This window comes from Vespa crabro, chromosome 12 (genome assembly GCF_910589235.1).
Source record: "Vespa crabro chromosome 12, iyVesCrab1.2, whole genome shotgun sequence".
Taxonomy (NCBI): Eukaryota; Metazoa; Arthropoda; class Insecta; order Hymenoptera; family Vespidae; genus Vespa; species Vespa crabro.
In genome coordinates, this window is record NC_060966.1 from 5,233,234 (window position 1) to 5,255,270 (window position 22,037).

At 33.6% G+C, this 22,037-nt stretch overlaps 2 protein-coding genes and 1 long non-coding RNA gene across 7 annotated transcripts in view; 1 reads left to right on the forward strand and 2 right to left on the reverse strand.

The window, feature by feature from the left end:
* The first annotated feature begins 188 nt into the window (after positions 1-188).
* On the forward strand, positions 189-2,363 carry LOC124428498 (protein FAM210A). 3 transcript variants are annotated; one of them, XM_046972618.1, is made up of 6 exons: positions 190-642; positions 722-1,007; positions 1,094-1,239; positions 1,341-1,420; positions 1,573-1,591; positions 1,781-2,363. In XM_046972618.1, the coding sequence occupies exons 1-6, from the start codon at positions 501-503 to the stop codon at positions 1,825-1,827; spliced, it is 720 nt and encodes a 239-aa protein (XP_046828574.1). In that variant the 5' UTR covers positions 190-500; the 3' UTR covers positions 1,828-2,363. The 3 variants fall into 3 exon arrangements, with proteins under 3 accessions (XP_046828571.1, XP_046828574.1, XP_046828575.1); XM_046972615.1 differs by lacking the exon at positions 1,573-1,591 and having other exon boundaries at positions 189-642; XM_046972619.1 differs by lacking the exon at positions 1,573-1,591 and having other exon boundaries at positions 508-642; positions 741-1,007.
* LOC124428493 (LIM domain-containing protein jub-like) lies at positions 2,025-12,754 on the reverse strand. 3 transcript variants are annotated; one of them, XM_046972605.1, is made up of 7 exons: positions 10,562-12,754; positions 6,994-9,827; positions 6,349-6,439; positions 4,222-4,391; positions 4,058-4,120; positions 3,766-3,948; positions 2,025-3,642 (listed from the first exon to the last, which is right to left on the reverse strand). In XM_046972605.1, the coding sequence occupies exons 2-7, from the start codon at positions 9,052-9,054 to the stop codon at positions 3,421-3,423; spliced, it is 2,790 nt and encodes a 929-aa protein (XP_046828561.1). In that variant the 5' UTR covers positions 9,055-9,827; positions 10,562-12,754; the 3' UTR covers positions 2,025-3,420. The 3 variants fall into 3 exon arrangements, with proteins under 3 accessions (XP_046828561.1, XP_046828562.1, XP_046828560.1); XM_046972606.1 differs by lacking the exon at positions 10,562-12,754 and having other exon boundaries at positions 6,994-8,771; positions 8,844-10,162; XM_046972604.1 differs by lacking the exon at positions 10,562-12,754 and having other exon boundaries at positions 6,994-10,161.
* A 621-nt stretch (positions 12,755-13,375) lies between these two features.
* The window catches only part of LOC124428502, a 36,878-nt gene continuing 28,216 nt past the window's right edge, over positions 13,376-22,037 (reverse strand). The window contains exon 5 of the long non-coding RNA XR_006943192.1: positions 13,376-13,925. This is a non-coding gene — a long non-coding RNA (uncharacterized LOC124428502). The remainder of the gene's footprint in view (positions 13,926-22,037) is intronic.

Consider the following 22,037-nt stretch of genomic DNA (forward strand, 5'->3'; position numbering starts at 1 on the left):
TAATTTAAATAAAATATAAATTATTTAAATAAATTAATTACACATATATAAGATATTATAATAGATATGAGTGTACGTGTGCGTTTTAGCATTCTATAGTATTAAGGCAAATTGGCGGGAAGTGTTTTTAAAATTTGAAATTCGCATTTCCTCCACTAGCTGGAAGCACAGTCGATTCGTGTTATCCTATTAGGTATAAGATCGATAAGAGAGAAAATGTATGTATATAATATTGTGAGAATGTGATATTTCCGATGTAAGATTTTAACTTATTTAAATATAAAATATATACATATATTTATATATTTAAAACACACATATATATATATATATAAAACCTCGAGAATCAAATTAAAATAAATAAGCACGATACACCATTGCTGTATATTTCGCAACATGTGCTAAAAATTGTTTTCAAAATTCTTATGTGTTAAGAAAGAGAGACCGTATAAACCTCATTATCTCTGTTTGGTTAGAAATTAAACCGGTCGATTTTGAAAATGGAAGCTATAATTAATCGTAGTTTACGATTAACTTCGATTTTAGGATCCAATTCATCCTTTTTAATTAACAATGGCGTTTTGTCTGCACGTTGTTTATGCTGTACCAATCCAAAATTTGGGATACACGGTAACAACAATGGTAGGTTAAAATAAAATAAATATTTAACATATTTTTATAACAATTTCTTTATATGGTATCAAGCATCTTTCACTTTCAGAAAACAATGCTCGTTACAGGACTGCCTTACGTAATTACTTTTTATTTTCACATAATAACTTTGTATGCCAGAGAACGTTTAAAGTTAACAAACATGACATTATGCTGGCATATTCAAATAATCCTCAAAATCAGCCTAAAGAAGATAATATACCATTACCCGATAAAAAATTATCTATATTTCAAAGAATGAAACAATTAACCAAGGACTATTGGTATATATTAGTGCCTGTACACATAGCGACTTCCATGGGCTGGGTGGCAATATTTTATATGGCAGTTAAAAAGTACATAATGATTTAATTTATATTTATACAAATTAAAAGATAATATTTTGTTTTAAATATATATGTCAAATAATCATTTATTACAGTGGCGTAGATATAGTGACTATGATGGAACATTTAAATTTAAGTGAAAAATATTTAACCATGTTACGCAGCTCTGGCGCTGGCAATTGGGCTATAGTATATGCCCTTTATAAAATATTTACTCCTGCTAGATATGCAGTGACCATAGGTAATATTAATTAAATCAATATATTGATATATAAATCCAAATGTATATATTATTGCAAGTACTTGTTAACTCGATCCAATTTTCTTTCTTTTTTTTTTTAGGAGGAACAACTATGTCTATTAGATATCTTAATAGATTAGGATATCTCAAAGTATCATCTTTCAAAAAAGCAGCTACAAATGTAAGTAACAAATTAAAAGAATATCGTTCCTCCAAACGATAATTAGAGAAATAAATTTTATCTTCAAAAATGATCAATGATTGTAATTATATATTCCTACATGAAACATTGTGTTGTCTTTCTCTTTTCACACGCATACATACTTGTTGCAGTCTGCGGACGAAACTCTACGTAGGTTGAAAAAAAATTTTAGTGCTTAGAAATCTAATTAAAAATCTCCATCATTTTAAATATGCAATAGTACTTAGAATATTTTTCATATCAAATATATATATATATATATATATATTATAAAAAAAAAAAAAAAGAAAAGAAAATGATCTCGAAATGATTTCAAAAGTTTTAATTATTGTGTTGTAGGTAGAACAGTCGGGAAAATGTACGGCAAAGCACAAACCCGAATTTAAAACTGAAAGACAAACAGAACCACCAAAAACATAATGTTATTTATTATAAACGTGTACTTCGATACACATATTAGAAATTTTTTATGTTTTAAAATCTCTATACGTGAAATATTATTAATGTATATTATTTCTTGTAGATGTGTATCATTAATAATGTTATAATAAAATCTCGGATAAAGACATGTCGGGCACGTATCTATTATTTCTGTCAGGTTCGCCTTTATTGAACACGGTCGTCACATCATACATACCATCTCGTACATATGTATATTTAAATAAGAGAAATTGTACTTTTATCTACAGTACTCATTACTTAATTAAACTATTGTAAATATGTAAACCGATAATATTAGCAAATCTTGACAAAGATCAATCGTTTATTTTTCTTTTTTGCTTTCTTTTTTGGCAGCTTAAAAATTGTGCGCTTAAATTCTAATATAATAAACCACGAACTACATCGTGTGTGTGTATATGTGTATACACATATATATATGTATGTATGTATGTATATATGTGTATATATATATATATATATACATAATAAATGATCTATTAAATTCATTCCACTTGTTTGATTGCAATTGACAAAGACAAATCTAACATTTTAAGAGAACAAGAATATTCACGATTATATTTCAATATTGTCATATTATTCGTTTTATATTGTATCAGCATCGACTGAAAGAGCGCACAAATCCTTGATAAATATTAATTAATATATTAAAGGATTTAACGGCTCCTACGTCTAATTAATATTCCATATAAATATTATAATTAATACGAAGGAATTGCCATTTCACCTGGGACGTTGAACCGAGTTTTGTTTTTCCATAGATAAAATTTTCCCTAACAATACGCATTACACTACCACTACTAATAATATTAATAATAATAATAATAATAACTATAATAATTATTAACAATGAGACATGTGTACTTATATACACGAAGTAAAAGGAATAAAATGTTCGCCATTTAACAAATCGATATTATGCTATTATATCACAGTTGCCTGCGCAACTTGCTCATCCTAATGAGACCACTGTGTTCGAAGAGTACCGTAGGAAAGAAACAATATTTAAAAAAAAAAAAAAAAAAAAAAAAAAAAAAAAAAAAAAAAAAATCATATATTAAATACACATACTACATCATATTTCGCTAATAGGCATGTCTCGAAATCGATTGTTCTTTAATTGAAATTAGCACTTCGATTGTATCATGACAAAAAATTGTTTCAAAAAAGGAAGAAAAAAAAAAATATATATATATATATATATATTATTTGATCCCAAGAGGCAGTGTATATATTTATATGGAGCAGTCTTACTTTTTTTTTTATTCTTTTCTTGTTATTTTTTTCTTTTTTTTTTTTTTTTTCTTTTTTTAGACAATTCGACAAAAGTTTCATCAGGCTGATGTGATCGAAGCACAAGTTCGCACAGTTAATCATTATATAGGATGGCTTTTATGTGCGCAAATCTATAATGAAATGAAACATTTCTAATAGAAGCGAAGCGCGCACGCATACAAATTTATATATATATATATATAAATATATATATATATATAACTTTTTTCTTTTTCTTTTTTTTTTTATCCCATAAATTGATAGCTAGCAGATACTGGCTGTGGTGCTCTTGGTTGTGTATGAGATATGCGTTGGATGTGACAGGCGCGACACATGAGCCTACCATCGAGTGGGTAGCACCTTTTATCGGGTTCGTCTGTTAACTGCATGCCGCAATCCTCGCAAACATAGCAATCCACGTGAAAGTCTTTGTCCATGGAAACAACTCTAACTGTTTCTTCGGTACCCTAAAAAAGAAGAAAACGAAAAAAGAAAGAAAATAATTTTTTTATCATAATAGAGGATCTCAAAAAATATATCGATCATTCTAAAAAAAGAAAAAAAAAAATATATATATATATATATTTTACCTCGACCGGAGTAATCCCTTTACCGCAAGATGCACATTTAGGTGCAAACATTCTATGATAATCGTTAACACAATAGATCTTATTATCTACGTCTACCGTAAAAGGAACACCATCGAGACACTCGTTGCATACGCAACATCTGAAGCATCCTGGGTGATAGGATTTTCCCATAGCTTGTAAGATCTATAATGAAAAGAAAATTTAATGATATAGAGATCATTTAATATATTATATAATAAATCTCGATTGATCGTAACAAACATCGAATGGTATATATATAATCGATATATACCATTTCCATAATGAGATGACCGCAAATAGCACATTTCTCGGCTGTCTGTTGGAAACCGGAATACTGCAAAGAGATAATGATTATAACACGATCAGTATTATTAACAAGATTATATCATGGAAGAAAATTTACATTCGCTAGACGTTAGATCATTATTCTCTTACCAAATAATCTTCCTCGCAATAAACCCTTCCATGAACGTTATAAAATGCTTTGCCGCGTAAAGCCCTTCCGCAGGAACAACATATAAAACAATTCGTATGATAAAGATTACCCATAGCCTGACAGGCCTGTCCAGCACCGGTCACCTTTTCACCGCACGTGTGACAAATACCTATGGAAACATTTCAAATGACGTTTTAGTCGTGTCTTATCTACGAGTAAAGCAAATATACATACGTACACATGTATACATATAATAATAATAATAATAATAATACCAAGTACTTTTGACCCCATAGATGAGATAAGGTTAATCTCTTAAGAAAAAAGAAAAAAGGAAAAAAAAAATTATATGAAAAAAAAAAAAAAAAAAAGAATTGAAAGTTCATCTCTTAAGTTCAAGATATATAATCCAAGCTCGGAAAGGAATATTTATAACGAGAGAATATTATCGTCGAAAATACAAATTGAAATACCACGTTGAAAAAAAAACGATCGAGATTTTTGATTAAACGGTATAAACGGCAGTAGGAGGAGCAACACAGTAATAGTAGTAATAGTAATAATAATAATAATAGTAGTAGTAGTAGTAGTAGTAGTAGTAATAGCAACGAAGAAAGTAAAGTTTAAAAATACACATTCGAGCTGAGCACGATCACAATGCGTATAAGGTCCAGCATCTTGTTCACTGTCAAGATCGCGTTGAAAGACAAACTTACAACTGTCGATGGGTAAAACTGTTCCTGACATTCCTTAACAAAAGAAAACTCTCTCTCTCTCTCTCTCTCTCTCTCTCTCTCTCTCTCTCTCTCTTCAATACGTCAAATTTTCAATTCCACGACTTCGTATCGCTAGATAGATAGCTAGCTAGCTAGTTAGTTAGTTAACTAGCTAGAGCTAACTGAGTAAGACCTAGCACAACTAGAATCTACCAACGAGTCGGACTGGTCTATCTATAACAAGATTAGTTACCGCACCGAACGACCTGGCGGCCGCCGATGCGATACAGCACGTTGCACGAATAATAGAACTCAAACGCGGCACAAAAGCGAACCGAGTTAATAATGTTGGGTAGGAGGACAGACATGATGACAAAACGATCGGGCGTGTTTCTTCTCTTCGACCTGTCTTCTTCTTTACATCGTCCATGTCGTCGTTGTCATCCTCTCTCTCTCTCTCTCTCTCTCTCTCTCTCTCTCGTCATTCAATGAGTGAACAGCAATGAACATGCTGAACGATCATACAATATACACGTACATTACATTCATACATTGCATACACACATTTCATATATTACGTGCAAATCTATATGTGTGTGTGTGTGTGTGTGTGTGTGTGTAAAATGCATATCTTTTCTTAGGCTTGGCAATCGTAAAAGCCTTTTTCACGTAGGTGGAAACCCATGGCTTTCGAGAGAATGTCAACGAAACGTCGTGTTAAAAAGTATCGCGGGCATGTTGGAACGCAGCTCGATTTTCAGGAACCGGTCCACACGGGTGCTGGCAGCGTGGGAATCGGCACGTTCGATAACCCTCTTACCTCCCGGCCCGTCCCCGCCCCCTAACTCCCTCCCTCCCTCCCTCCTACCCTGTTCCACTGCCTGCTTGCCTGCTGCCTACTACTTGCTTTTGCCAGCATCGCCTTCCTCCTCTCTTTACTCCCCCGTTCTTCTTTCTACGAAAATATAAGAAAAGAAAGTGGGGGCTCAATGGAGTCGTCTTTTCTTATTCGTGTGTGAATTATTTTTTCGATGAATCTTTCTAAAAAAAGAAATTCGAATGAGTATAACCTGCAAGATATATATATATATATATATATATATAAATTGGCGAGGGAGTAATAGATAGAGAGTCGTCCTCGTTGGCATTCCTAAACGATTGACTTTGCATAATAGCTAACAGCGAGCATTGATAACGAGAAAATGGGCTTGATTTTGCGTCACCGGTTGATAACCAACATGCTTATACGCTGATAACACGTACAAGTTTTATTTTTTTTCTAGCGATAGAAAGAAAGAAAGAAAGAAAGAACGAGAGTTCTGGAATATTTTTTTTTTCTCATCTTCTTCTTTTTCTCCGTTTCCTTTTCTTTTCTTTTCTTTTTTTTCTGTTTTGTTTTGTTTAAATTACCAAAATATTCTCCTTCCTCCTCTTGCTTCTCCATCTCCTCCTCGAGTTGTCTCGTCAATTCTTCTATCTTCCTTTCCGCTTCCGTTGGACCCTGTATAAAATTGATATTCGTTTATAATAAAATTCTCATAAATTTTTGTTTAACTTTGCACTTTGGTGCTAAAAGAACGTACGCATTAATAAGAGGTATTATTTGACCTCTGATTCATCGCGAGTTTCGAAGAAAGAATTCTTTGAAATGACGCGATGCATCGAGAATCAAATATTCCCTTGTTGTTTGTTTTGTGATATATACTAAATATCTTTTCTCTTTTTTTTTTTTTTTCTTTTTTTTTCAACCGTTTAGAATTTTTATATATTATAATATGTGCGTATATATTATTCGGATTAGGAGAAAATTTTGGCAATATGCCAAAGAAATCGAACGTATATCGAGATATAAAGTAAAGTGGGACAAGAATTTGTATCTTTGACCTACATAGCTCAAATATTCAAATTAAATTTATCTTGCTAATTAAATTTTATGCTAACCCGAATTCAGAGAGACAGAAGTTGTGCCTTTCTTTTCTATTTTTTTTTTTTTCTTTCTTTCTCCTCATTTCTTTTTCAAATATATTTATGAAAAGTTGCAAAACATTTTTTTACCGATGGTCTAGGTGGAATGACGTTGTATGGCAACAATCCTTTGCCAGGAGTAGGCTTTATAGGTGGACTAACCAATTTTCTTTCTTCAGGTTCTGGTTCTGAGGATCTTTGTAATACAGGTACACCAGCATTCAGAAATACAGGACCAGCAATGCCACTGGTAACACCCGGTGGTAGGCTTGTAATTCTAGGTACATTAACAGTTGAATCAGAATCATTGGTTAAAGTCACAGTACTGGTCACTGGTGTTTGCACTTGCACATGTACAGGACTTCCCACTGCATTGGTGGAAGAAGGAGGTGAAATGTGTCTAGGAGAATTTGTTACATTTTGTAAGCCAATATCACTTGGAATTTGACTGTGAGTTGGACTTGCTTTTGGAGAATTACGGATACTATTACTATTTGGTGTAATAACTCTACCAGGATCAGTACGGCTTGGTGAATATAAAGGTGAACTCCTTGGACCAGACGATTCGGATGCATCTTGCGCAAAGTTCCTCTCATTTTGGAGAGAACCCAAACGTAATTGCTCTGCAGAACGATTGGAAGAATAAATTGGTGAATTCCTAGCAGAAAAATCTGACCTATTTTCTTGATGATAGTTCCTATCATTGGGTGGCATTGTACGATTGGGAGAATAACATGGAGAATTTCTGCAAGATGGTTGCTCTGAACGACTACCATATACAGGAGAATTTCTAGCTTGAGTTTCTGTAGAATAATTTGGATTCATACTTCTAGTAGATGGCTCCACAAATTGTTTGTATACTTGTGAATCTTGACGAAATTGCGTTTGCTGCATGTCATTTTGGTGGGACGTACGATATGCCTGCTGTCCAGCTACAGTATTATCAAGAGAACTGCGATAATGATGAGGTTCTGGTGGCAAACGTATTGGAGGTGATTCACTGTGATAAGGTAGTCCTGATCTAGAAGGTTGCTGTTGTTGTTGTTGTTGTTGTTGTTGCTGCTGCTGCTGTTGTTGCTGCTGCTGCTGCTGCTGTTGTTGTTGTTGCTGTTGCTGTTGTTGATCATAGCTAAAGTTTCTAGTTGGAGTATGTAGTTCAGATGGTGGTACATAAGCGCTTCTACCAGACTGATGATCAGCATTGGAAGATGATCCTTGTAGATATCTGGAAGGACAATCAACAGTTGCACGTTGTAAACATGATCCATCATAACTCTGACCCCTAGAATTCATTCCTCTTTGTTGCGTATAAGACAAACTTTGAGGTATGCCACGTTGTGCTTGTCCTTGTCCAACTTTTCCAGTCATAATGACATAATCTCCTCCGTTGATATTAGCAGGATGATAATAATTAGATGGAACTTGAGGCCCAGGCTTATTTTGAGCATTATCCGTATAATGAACTTCCTGAATATTCTCATAAACAGGAGGAGCTTCGTAAGGCGGCAGTTCCTTAGCAGGCGAAGCAGTTTGATAACGACTTCCAGTGGGAACTTGAGGTTGTGCCTTTCTAAAATTAGCTTCATAAGATTCTCCAGCAAGGGAACCTCTAGGACTATCCCTAGGACTTTTCCTAGATTCAACTGGATGATAATAAGGAGGCAGTGGTTGACTCTGCTGCGGATAATAGTCTATATTTTCATATACAGGTGCCTGTTGATTGTTAACACGTCCTTGACTTTGCTGATGTTGCTGTTGCTGTTGCTGCTGCTGCTGCTGTTGCTGTTGCTGTTGCTGCTGCTGCTGTTGCTGTTGTTGTTGAGCACTAATTTGTTCAACAGGCTTTGGAGTAGCAAACCTCGAAGCAGCTATAATATTCTCACGTTCGTAAAGCTTATAATCAGCAGAAATAGTTTGTCTAGAATTGTCAGAAGAGTTACCCTCGATGAAGCTTTCGATAGCACCTACGGGTCTACCAGGTATCCTAATATCATTCCTGGCAGTGACGTTTCTCGTAACAGGCACTTGGGCCTCGGGTTTTGAACCCGAAAGCCTAGCGGTACCGGGGGTACCAACAACGTCCGAGCTATCATCTCCTAACTGCAGATAACCTAACTTTTGCACGTACGAAGCGTCGGCTGAGTTACACATTGGCAATGAATAAATCACGATAACGAATCGACGATTGATAACACGAGAAAAAATTCTTATCACTTTCGAAGGAAGAAAGAGAAACGAAACTTAAAAAATAAAAAAAGGTTTAATGAAGAAATTCAAAATCTTATCTTGACAAAGGAAAAATTTAACTAACGTCTCATCGCGATGAAACACAAAGCCGATCTTCTTCTTCGTCCATCCGATTGTCAAATCGAGTTCGATGCTCTGTGTCGCTCTCTCTCTCTCTCTCTCTCTCTCTCTCTCTCTCTTTTTCACATACGCACATGTACACATACACACACACACGCAACTTACTCCTTTCTTCTCACTCTGTATCACACTTTGTCTCTCTCTCTCTCTCTCTCTCTTTCACTTTTGCTCTCCTTCTCTGGCGACGCATATGAGTTATATTTGTAAATTGCACCAAACCAGGATATACCAAAGTCTACGAATAAGAGAGTAGGAGGAAGGACACGCAATGACGCACTCAGAAATGACGCTTTTTACCTCGCGATCTTGGGATACGCCCCGCGATGAAGGCGCCTCGAGCACACGCGCGTCGTTCCTTCGTCTCTCTCTCTCTCTCTCGTTCGCTCTCTCTTTCTTTCTATATTGTTTTCTTTCTCTGTCACACGAAATCGTCAGGTCGATTCCCGTAACGTTGTTAGGTCCCTGAATCTTCGCTTTTTTCTTTTTTTCTTTCTTTCTTTCTCTATCTTTCTCTCTCTCTCTCTCTCTCTCTCTCTCTATCGTCCGAAAATCACCACCTGCGGAAATTACATGTATATTAGTACTCAATGCGTACGTGTACGTACACGTACAGAAAGAGTAGTGTTTTCATTGGTCGAATCATTGATTAGTTCGATAAATGGTCACACGAGGATGCCACTGTCGCGAAAGTCGACAGTGACATCTATTGGATGGCCATGGAAGATCGTACTAGTCACGTGATACGTTGAATTAAACGCGCCAACTTTCGAATGACTTTCAGAGAATATAAACTTATCGAAACCAAATTATATGAATATTAATTAATCATCGAATTGATCTAACGAATTAAATGAAAAATTTTGAAAGTTTGTCGAACGTTCATGTTGCGTTTATTCTCATTTATTTCAAACAATTATTAAAGATGATTTTTGTTTCTTTTTTTTTTTTTTTTTTTTTTTTTAGTAAAAAGACACGTAGAAAAATTTTTCTCATAAAAGCAATATAAATGTTTACGAAAGCAAATTTAACATAATATAGTGATCGAACTATGATAAATATTATGATCGAATAGCACCAGTTGTACACACAACTCGTACTACAAATATAGAATTACATACGATTTCTTTACCATCTAATCTACCTACGCACGAAAGGAACGTAACTTACGTAGGCGCGCACGTTGAACGAGTGGTTAAGAACGTGAGACATCGAAAAGTTTATATTTTCGAAAGGTGAGAAAAAAAGGTTCGATCTCCACCTACATACATACGTAATATGAAGTAGCACCCACCTTTTGCTGGAACACCTGCGCGTGATCGTGCGTGATCGTTCCAACGCGCGTGTTATTCAATTGGTATTAGCTAGATCTCGATAAATCGAGCATGCGCCATTTGTATTATTTTCTAATCGATGAAGTTTTCAATGAATTCTTCAAATAAGGTAAAATGATTCGACAATCATGAAATTATTAATATATATGAATCATATATTTACCTAATCGCATGATCTCTATAATATTGTAGTTAAATAATGCCCTCGATCTCGCTATGAGATCACTGATCACCACAATGATCTATATAATATCAACAAATTCTTCTTTATCCAAGAACGTTTCTCGATCTTCCACTTCCACCATGGATAAAAATAATTACGAACTGTCAACTCGTAAAAAAGAAAAAAAAAAAAAAGAAAAAAAATGAAAAAGAAAGAAAGAAATGAAAAAACAAAACTCATTCGATCAATGGATATATATATATATATATATATACATATAATAATCGCATGATCTACAACATTATTATTGTATTCTATAATGGCCTCGATCTGTGAGATCGCTGACCGCAATGATCTACAATATAAAGGAATTCCCTTCTTCTATCCTTTTTGTATCTTTTCCTAGAACATATTCAGACTCAAACTTAAAAAAATAAATAAAAATGACATCATAATTAATTACTAAAAGATGTTCTCGTTATAAAACGACATTTGACATCATAAATAATCACATAGGTACTTGGATGCATATATGGAGGTAAAAGAAAAAAAAAAAAAAAAAAAAAAAGAAAGAAGAAGAAGGAAAAGAAAAAACTGTATCGCATGAACTCACGTGAACAGAGCGAGCGAGCATGTTTCTCGAGGACGGAAGTGCAGTGACCAATGCACGTTGTGTCGTTCCAAGTGTGCATCGAGAGTGACATCGAGTTCTCGTGTAGGTGCCATGTCGATACGAGGAATAAACAACAAGTTCGCATCGTACGGTTCTGAACACCCACCATACCACACAAACACAAAGATCTCCATCCTTCTATATTGGTACTTAGACACATACATACATACATATATATATATATATATATATATACATGGATGTCTCTTGTTACATAGAAGCACGCGTTCATGCTGTAACGTAAAACGTATAAGGGAGTTGTAAAGGCAAGGAGAGCACACAGGAAACGTTGCCTCTATGCACAACGCATAGTTCAGAATCTACGGGAATAGAATCGTACCCGTGCATTTCCACGCTACTCTTACATACACACAGAGACATACACACACATACGCATATATATATATATATATATATATATATATATATACGCAAAGATACTAGTTTATCGTCCATGTAATTAGTCGAGAATCCATACGAGTGTCTCGTCTAAGTGAACGCTACGTTTAAATGATAATAATGTACACGAATGTAGTTAGAGAATTTGTATTAGTACGATGTGTTTACGTATATGTTTATATCTGTGTGTAGATTTAAATGATAATACCGTACATACATACATACATACATACGTATAGATAGATATTGGTGTTCGATGCATATGCATATGAGATATATGCCGGTCTGGCTGTTGTTGGTTGCTTTTATCCCTTCCAAAGAGAGAATGATTCTAAGCGCTGTAATTTTATATTTTTATTTCTTAACATAAAAAATGTTCTTCAATATTATTTCATTATTTATTTATATATATATATCTATTTTTTAAATTTGTTTCCTAAGAATTGTTTTTTTAAATTAAAGAACTTTTTTCCATCCTTTTTTCTCTTTTTCTTTTTTTTTTTTCTTTTTAATATCACACATGCTTTTAAATGAAAACATATCTTTCGTAGATCGAAAGAGAAGGGAATGATAAATGTAATAACTCTCGATTTACTTAATACTTTGCATTCCAACGTTTCAACTTCCTTTATTGCCACCGAATTAAATTCCTATACCTTTTGACGGTGTCGACAACTTCGACTACGCCTCGAGCAACGGAAGTTCTGCTTGCTTTGGCGTTCCAAAGTTTGACGTATGTGTGCGTGTGCGTGCATTTGTTTGTGTGTGTGTGTATGTGTGCGTGCGTGTACGCGTGTCAATGTACACGTGAGTCTACGTACTTACAAACGACACGTCGAATCGCATGTACTTATATAGTAGATATGCCGTTTCTTGGTCGTTACCTTGTCAAGAATTCAAACGGAAGCAAGACTCTCCCTGAAAAGAAGATATCTTTGAAAGAAAAAGAGAGAGAGAGAGAGAGAGAGAGAGAGAGGACATACATACAATTAGCATCTCTTATCTCGTATCTTGTATCTCATTCGAGATAAAACGGATCTCAATCGGTATTGTTATTAATCTATCTTCTCAACATTTAAATAAAATCATTTAGTTCTCTTACGTAAAAAAAAAAAAAAAGAAAAAGAAAAATATTTTACATATCAAAAACAATAAAAAAATCCACACTTACTGACAGACATTAGAAATATCCATTAGTATTAGGATCTGTGAAATGATCAAAGTAAAGAGACATAATTTTTATCAACAGATATACATAGTACCCTCTTATATATCAATTCTTCCCTAACATTACTTTGGTCTATAACATTAATCATCATTATAAGACACAATTGTGCGTCATCTTACGAGGGAAGTGATTTATCATTAAATCTTTTAACGTATACGGAAGAAGATAGGTGTACAGTTAGGTACACTAAATAAAAAAAAAAAGAAAAAAAAAAGAAAAAAAAAGAAAATCTAAGAAAATCTTTTCCACCTTTTCTTTTTCTTTTTTTTTTTGCACACATGCTCGATGAAATAAATATGAATTAGTAAGCTTTGAAAAAATAATAATAAGAAGAAGAAGAAGAAAAAGAAGAAGAAGTCGACGATGAAAAAGAAGAGGAAGCAAAAAGAAAGTTATTAATAGAAATAAAAAATGTATCTTCATTGGCAAATAGACAAACACTTTCAATTTGTTCCTTAACCGAGTACAGATAAATTATTAAGATGTAGAAGAAGAAAGAGAAAAATCAAAGAGAGAAAAATATGAAAAAGAAAAAAAATAGAAAATCTATCTCCATTGGTAACTCAAATGAACATTTTTTTAACAGCTTATTTCTGAGCACAGGTTTACCCTCTACTTCTACCTACTCGAAGAAATAATCTCCGAGACTATATCCACCATCCGTGCCGGAGGTGCCGCGATTCCCATCCATCCTGGGAGAGACAATAGGTCTCTCCTGACAAAGAGAGAAGATCAACTAGCTCTCTCACTCGTTCGTTCGTTCGTTCGTTCGTTCATTCGTTCGCTTTCCTTTCTCAGAGTGCCGGGAGCTCGGAACGACGACCGCAGGGGCTCGTTTAAGCTTTCAATGGATACGCGATTCTGAAAACAACGAGAAAGAGAGAGAGAAAGAGAGAAAGAAAGAGAGAGAGAGAGAGAGAGAGAGAGAAAGAAAAATAAAAAAATCACTTGAAATCCAACTATACCAGACCAAAAAACCTTCTCGAATTTTTATCCATACTTGCAATCAATTTATATAAATATTATGTATCTATTATGGTACATATTAATGAATAATGTTTCAATGATGGTGAAAGATCGTAAATTATTTCTTACACGATTATATTAGAATAATTGAATAGACAAAAAAAAAATAAATGAAAAAAAAAAAAAATTAAATGGAAAACAAATTTTTTTAAGCAGACAAAAATATGATATATAACAATCGATTATTATTTGCAACATTTCCTCGCCTGCAATTAATTATACAAATAGTTATATATATATATGTTATCTGTTATATATTGTCAATGATGTTTCGATGATTGTCAAATATCGTAGATTATTTTTATACGAGTATTAGAATTGAATGAAAGGAATAAGTCAAAAAGTAAGAAAAATAAAAGTTACAAAAAAGTGAACGAAAGTCTGTCTATATAATAATCGATTATTTGCTACATTTTAATACATAAATACGTATGTATATATATATATATATATATATATATATATATATACATGTACACTTACATACATACATATATACATACTTAAGAACGAGTTCACATATAACGAGGGCTTAATTCTCTTCTCTCACGCAATTCAGGAAGGCCGTTATACACGAAGGACGCTTCCCACGTTATCTCTCGCGTCAGTTGTGCTCGGTAGTATACCAAGCGCTTATTTCGTTCGGACGTATGTATATATGTAAGATAACATATGTAGTTACGTATTATAAGCGAGTTGAAATTGGTATGATAATATATATATATATATATATATGTATATATATATCATCGTCGGTCCTTGTCATTGTCGTCATCGACGTAATATTAAAATACATTTCCTGAAACGTTCAATAACCGACTGTAAAGATTTTTCAATTATTTCATACACTGTTACGAAGAATCTTGGTCAAAGTCTGCGATCTCGATAGACATCATCAGTTCTACGAAAAACTTTTCTTTTCGAAGAATAAGATCATTTCAAAGTCATGTTATTATGCATATTTGAATGTATTTTTTGATCAGCTACACGATGCAAAAAAAAAAAAAAAGAAACAAAAGAAACACCGATGTTCTTAATAACTCTGAAAAAAAGATTCTTACCAGATATTGGTGTCTTTTGATATTATGCACATTACGTTAAAAATATTTTACGTATCGCAATAAACCAAAGAGATATTTAGCTGATCTTATTTGAAATGATCACCCGGTCTATGTGTATATATATATATATATATATATATATATATATATATATATATATATATGTATATATACATATAATCATACGAATGTAACAAATGATTATAGATATTTCAATGAGAGTATATCAATCATTTTTTCGCAGCTGTTTAAATACAAATCGAATAATAATCGATTCCCGTAAATAATATACAAATGTCCCTTTTACTAACGTATCGATGAAAAGATTTTATCAACATAGAAAGAGGGAACACCCGGTGCTCGTTGGTGAGATACAACGAAAGCTGTTAGGAGACGACAAGCGCGAATGGATTTACGATAGGTTCCAAGTATCCTCGCGTCAATGGCTGCTTGTTAATCCTATAAGAATTATGTAGGTGTAACAAGGATACGTACAAATAAAGTTAATGTTATAGTTAGTATCACGTTGTGGATAAGTTCGTAAATCGATGATACCAGTTTCGGTTCATTGAGGTCACACGCTACGAGACGGTCACGCTCTACCAGTTCGAAGTTATGACGCTTGAGACACGTACCGGGTCCCCCTTTCGGAAGTTCGAATTTCCAGATCTTCTGTGTCGGCGATGGTGTTCCAATAACCGGACACCATAACGAAGAAACCAATGTTTCTAGTTCGTGTCATGTCGTAATACCGTAAAACCACGTTACACGTCTTTATATTATATTCTTATCTCTCATTAACGAGAGAAAACTTACCAATCATAATTATTTCTCGCTAATTAAATTACCAGATATCTATATATTTAATTATTTTCAAATAATAAAGTATTGTACTATCTCTTGTTTCTTTCTTTCTTTTTCTTTTTCAATTGATATTGAATTATGTCGAGAAAGAAGGGAGAGAAAAGAAAAGATATAATTTTTTTCTCGAGGATCATTTCGAAAAAAAAAAAAAAAAAAAAGAAAAAGATACGTGTTAAAAAATAAAATGACGAAACGAATTGCGTAGAGCAATCTCTTACGTAGCGTTAGAACTTCGTAAAGAAATTGCGATATAAGGACCGTTTTCTATTGCGTCTACGCAACGGACTCGTATTAGAAGGTAGATAGACACTACCTGACTAGCTAGTGTACCCACGCACAAACTTAAAACACAACAACAACCGGTAAACACGCACACATACACACTTTTAGAATCAAACGATATGCCAAGTGAGATTCAACTTGTTTGAAAGGGTTGCGCAAGCGGCAAAAACTCTTGCGTGTAACAGGCAGATTACGAGGCACGTTCTTTTTCCGGAACAATTTTTAATAATAATTGACATCGTGTGTGTGTGTGTGTGTGTCGTTAATTATGTCAGTGTAAATATACAAGCGTACTCAACCGTTTGATCGTTTTTAGATTTAACGATATTGAATCATCACGATCGAAAGGATATAGAACGGTATTAAATAAATCAATTAAGAATTTCAATTTCATTTTTTTTTTTCTTTTGCTTTCTCTTATTTTGTCTTCTTCTTCGTTTTCCTTCCCCCCTCCCTCCCTCCCCCTTTCATTTCTCTTATTTCAAATAAGAGAACAAATTGTATCGGAACGGAAGTATTATACTTAACTTGGATTTTTTGGATAACTTTCCTGACTTTCTATATCAGATCTAAAAAGATCAATCGAAATGAACGTTAATAGTATGAAAATAAGCTAAAAAGAAGAAAGGATCCGGGGGTGGATGGGATCTGATCGTGCTTATTTAACTAACGTTTCAAGGAAATAACTTTTCAAGGAAAGCATTAATACCTAGACGCGTGTGCAACTTTCTTTTTATGTTAGCGCGTATAATTTTGAACATGATTACCAACTGTAAACGAACTATTAAATATTTCTTTTTCTTCGTTTCTTTTTAAACTTTTTGCCATCATTATCGCTTATGATCCAATCAGCTGATCGTTCACATGTTTTTACAGAAGCGAAAAACTCTTAGAAGATGTAGAAGAAGACGTAGAAGAAGAAGAAGAAGAAGAACAATACTTGAAAGAGTCTCGAAAAACAAAGTCACGATTATTTATATCTACATCTCCCGGTCATTTTTTTAAGTTACGCTTAGGCGATCAAAGTTCCGCCGGAAGTCGAATTAAATTACCTTGTGGTGGAAGTAAATTCGAGCGGAAGTGCACGAGAGATAGATGCTCGATGCAACAAATCGAAGCGACTTTATTGTTATTTCAGGAAATAGAATATTCGTATACCCATGGGAGAGGGCGAGAGAGTGGGATGAGAAATGAAAAAAAAAAGAAAAAAGAAAAAATTCGTAAAAACGAATAATCCAGATGTTTGCAAATTATCCAAATTATCCAAAGATCGCTTATCATCATGGGGAAATATTGAAAAAGGTATCCTAGATAAAATTTATCGCAATGGATCATAATACCCTAAGGAACATTTTATCTTCCGTTGATATATTTCTTTCCTCTTTTCTTTTTTTCCCTTTTTGTATGTGGTCGGTTTTTATCAAAGTATAAAGCCTTATCGCGTGAAAACGGACAAAGTAATGGCCCTGTGTTTACAGGTCGTCGTTACCGAGGGTAGAAAGTGCAACAACCAACAAGGGCACACCTAAATAAGGGCGAGGCCTTCGAAAAGGGTGTGGTATCTTCTCCACATTCTTATTTCTTTTCGAACCATCACGATAGTCACGCTAGAATCCAACCCCTTAATGGAATAATCACTTTAAATGGATCCATCGCTATATTAATAAATAAACTTTTTTATAATGTAATAGAAAGAACATAAATAAAGAACAATATGTACGCGCACAAGGTGTTTTATAAAGAGCTCAACTTGTGAATGTGTCACGTTTTTATGGACTATGATAAATTCATTGACGAGAAAGATTTATGTTCCTTTTAACGTTCATTGTTCGTGAAAGTTAAGCCTGTGGGCGATCGAGTTTTTGTTTACACTTTGATTTGATTCGTCGTTTTTAGTCTTAACTTATTCGTCATACGGTATTCGATTAGTTATCTGTAAACGCGTATATATGTATATAAGACAATATTATCCCAACAAACTCTGACGTTACCGCGATATCTTTTGATTCTAAAGACTATAGTGCAACAAAAGAAAGAGAGAAAGAGAGAAAGAGAGAAAGATACGAGTACCCATGATCTTTTTTTTTTCCTTTTATAAAATATTTCTACTCGTTAATTGACATGAGGTTACTACTTTGAATTCGACTAATGTTTCATGGTCAATGTATATATTTTTTTCTTTTTTGTTTTTTAAGAGAAGACACTTTCCGGTCTACTATTAGCAAACTTAACGTCAGATGTTCACCGGTCGCTCTTCGGCGCATTTCCGTCGGATGTTTTAAGAAATCCTAATGTTCACGAGCCGTGTAATGTAAGTCAATCATCCTTGAAAAAAGATATAGAATCTGACCTATATATTTAGTGCCACTCCCGAATGAGTTGCTTTATGGGGTAATGTAGAGGAATAGAGGAAAGAGAGAATCCAATTAATTTATTACACAATATACCTACGTAAAAAGATCCTTTACAATTATTACGAACGCACAAATGGTGAGATCATTTTTCTTCGTTGTCTAACATAAATTTAATCGCTTATACCAATACAAGAATATAAAATCAATCAGGAATATCCAAGGAAAAAATATCGATCGAATTGATCAAACAAAATCAAATATAGCTCTAATCGCCTTCATTAAATTTTAACAGGAAATCATAAATTTCCATCAGCAGAATGACTAGACCAGTTTTAGCAAACTCTAAACGATTCTTGACGTACCTATATAATCTCAACCTGAATCCAAAGCACTATCCGTAAATTAATAGTCCACACCTGGTCCTTAATAACGATCGTACAATCCGATAAAACCTTCCCCTCTCTGTTATTTTTTCTTTCCTTTTTTTTTTTTCCTTTCTTTTTCCATGTCGAAACACTTCTTTGAAATATACTTTCTCAAGTATCAGGAACGAAGGGAAAATTCAATGAAAATCATCTTCTCTTCTTTTTTTTTAATTTTTATTACCAATTGTTAAATATCCCATACTATATAATCAAATTGAAACGTTTGTAACAACGACAGAAATGAGAAAAAAGAAAAAAAAAGAAAAATGGCCAATGAAAGATGATATATGTACTACTTTCAGCCGAATATACGAAGAAGGTGTACTTATATTATCATCCCACCCATGTGCGTGTCTTTTTTCACAAGCAGATTGTAAGAAGTAAGAAGACATTTTTTTTAGGACAAAAAAGGGCCTGTTCATTCTTGAAAAAGGAAAAGAACAAATATACAACGGTACTACGCACGTTTATCGTACTCCGTGCAAGTCTTTTTATATATATATATATACATACATACATTTAATAGTCAGATTTTATTAGACCCTAGAATTACTTCCGCAAAGAACCTTATCTTCCAAGTTTTTTGACTATTTTGTAAATATTTGTTTATTTTTCTTCTTTTCTTTTTTTCCCGCCCCCCTCTTCCACTATTTTTTACACCGCGATAATAAACTTATATCACAGAAATTATATTTAATTCATTCATACATTATTATTATCGACGATACAGATATAAATATTTTAATTCAAAATATCACTTATAATAATCTCTTAACGAAGAGCGAAAGTAACACCCATGGGAATCCATAGATGATCATGGTTCAAAACACAATGCTATTCATTCGAGTTCAGGAAACATAACCAAGCCACAACCAAAGACCGGAAAAGATGGATCTCGATATCGATTTGATATTGTGTGTTGGTGACAGCTAAACAATATCATCGAGTTCAAAAACATTCTCATTCGATACATGATCAAACAAAATTTATATTTGCAATTATGTGAAAATACGTGAAAGAATATAAATAGCAAAGAAAAAAATAAAAAATTAAATAAATGAATGCCAAAAATTTCTTTTCTTTTTTTTTTTTTTAACATACCAACGAGAATGAAGAAAAGAAAATTTAAGGGGGAAAATAAATTGGAAGCACGGTGGTGAGCAACTTTATCCTTATAGAAGACACGTACATCTCTCTCTCTCTCTCTCTTCTCTTTCTCCCTATGGTATGCACGTCGACACTGCTTATGGGAGTTTGGCAGTCGCGGTCCAGCTTGGTGGGTCTCATGGTGTTGCGTTACTTTCCCACAGGCGAGGAGGCTCTTCCTTCGTGTGTGCAATTCTTTCTATATACGTCTACTATGCACCTGAATACCTATATATCGTACACACAAATACAAATGCATCTACTACGGTACAAGTACCGTGTGCTCTGCGCATCGAGCACGAAGAAGAAGAAAGATGGGATCCTAAAGAAGAGAGAGAGACAGAGACAGAGACAGAGACAGAGAGAGAAAAAGAGAGAGAGAGAGAGAGAGAGAGAGAGAGAGAAAGAGATAGAGAGAGGTACGCATCTCACCTTGCAAGGCGAACCTGTTCGTCAGTACCCGAAACCAAAGATCACCGTAACACTGAGTGTTACGGCCTGAAAATTACCTTCATCCTGTCTCGGATCTTTAAATCACGAAATTTCAACTAATCCAATCAGTTTGGATATCAATTAATCCAATATGTACGAATATAATCCAATATGTACGAATGATAATTATAAATAAACGAAAAATTCTTCAATGATTAATATTAGTCTTATAATGTCGTGGATTTTGACTCATAGAAATTAATTGTTAGCTCTTATAAAAAAAAAATTTAACTACAAGTTTCACGATATATTACATTTTTTTTTTTTTTTTCATTATTTAGTTGATCAGCAAGTAATGTCGAAATTTTTCAATAGAAAATATTACATATTTTCTTCGTTAATAATATCGAACGTATTAAAAAATATTGATAACATGATGTAGGTATTAAATACGATTTAAATAAATAATAATAAAAATTGAATGGGAATTTTCGAAATTTTTACTGAACAATCTCGATAGTTTTTCTTTCTTTTTTTTTTTTTTTAGAAAGAAAATTCCAACCATTAATAATTATCCAACCAAATAGATTAGAAGTTGAAGTAATACTATTAAAGAGAAAAAGAATAGAGCAACAACGAAACAAAAAAACAACAACATATGTTGTATACTTGTTGAATTTTCATGCTTGCCGATTGCAAGCAGATGCAACATGCATTTCGCTAGCGCAGCTAATTGAATTTTCCCCTCGAGATCGTCTCGATGGAAGCCAGACTCGGCGTGGCACGAGTTTCCTCGACAGGAGACTCCTTGTTCGTGACAAAACGTATCACGTTATCAACTACTAGAACCGACCGAGAAGATCTGTTAAAATAAAAACGTTTCGCGTGAAGATCTTCGTTTTTCTTAAAGAGAGAAGAAACAAGAAACGTCTAAGAATTTTCAACGGAGCGAATTCAAACGTTAACTCATCCTTAAGGAAAAATTAAAAAAAAAAAAAGAAAAAAGGAAAAAAAAAAGTAAAAAATAATAAAAGAAAAAGAAAGAAAAAAGAAAAGAACAAAAAAAAAACAAGAGAAAAAGAAAATACAAGAGATAGGAATATAGAGACAAGTTCGCAAGATTTCTGATTAACTTACATGCACAAACGCTTTCTCGATGGATTAATCATCATAGGCTTCCGTCTTCCGTGTGAAAAGTGAAAATCGTTTGGGAATGTTGAAAACATGAGAAATCCAAGGATATCTCAATTGTGAGAAAAATTACTTTTCGTAGATATTCTTGGCCTGTTCTTTCGTTAATCCCTTCTTTTCTCCTCCTTTCGAACCTCAAATTATTAGCACGAAAGAATCTTTCGACATTCTTCATTCTTTCTCTACCCTACT

Coding starts and splice junctions, on each gene's coding strand:
- LOC124428498 (XM_046972615.1), top strand. CDS start 501: ATGGAAGCTATAATTAATCGTAGTTTACGATTAACTTCGATTTTAGGA. Junction 1,240..1,340: donor TAGATATGCAGTGACCATAG/GTAATATTAATT, acceptor TTTTTTTTTTAG/GAGGAACAACTATGTCTATT. Junction 1,421..1,780: donor TCAAAAAAGCAGCTACAAAT/GTAAGTAACAAA, acceptor ATTGTGTTGTAG/GTAGAACAGTCGGGAAAATG.
- LOC124428493 (XM_046972605.1), bottom strand. CDS start 9,054: ATGTGTAACTCAGCCGACGCTTCGTACGTGCAAAAGTTAGGTTATCTG. Junction 4,121..4,221: donor ATTGCGAGGAAGATTATTTG/GTAAGAGAATAA, acceptor ATCTCTTTGCAG/TATTCCGGTTTCCAACAGAC. Junction 3,949..4,057: donor GTCATCTCATTATGGAAATG/GTATATATCGAT, acceptor TTTTCATTATAG/ATCTTACAAGCTATGGGAAA.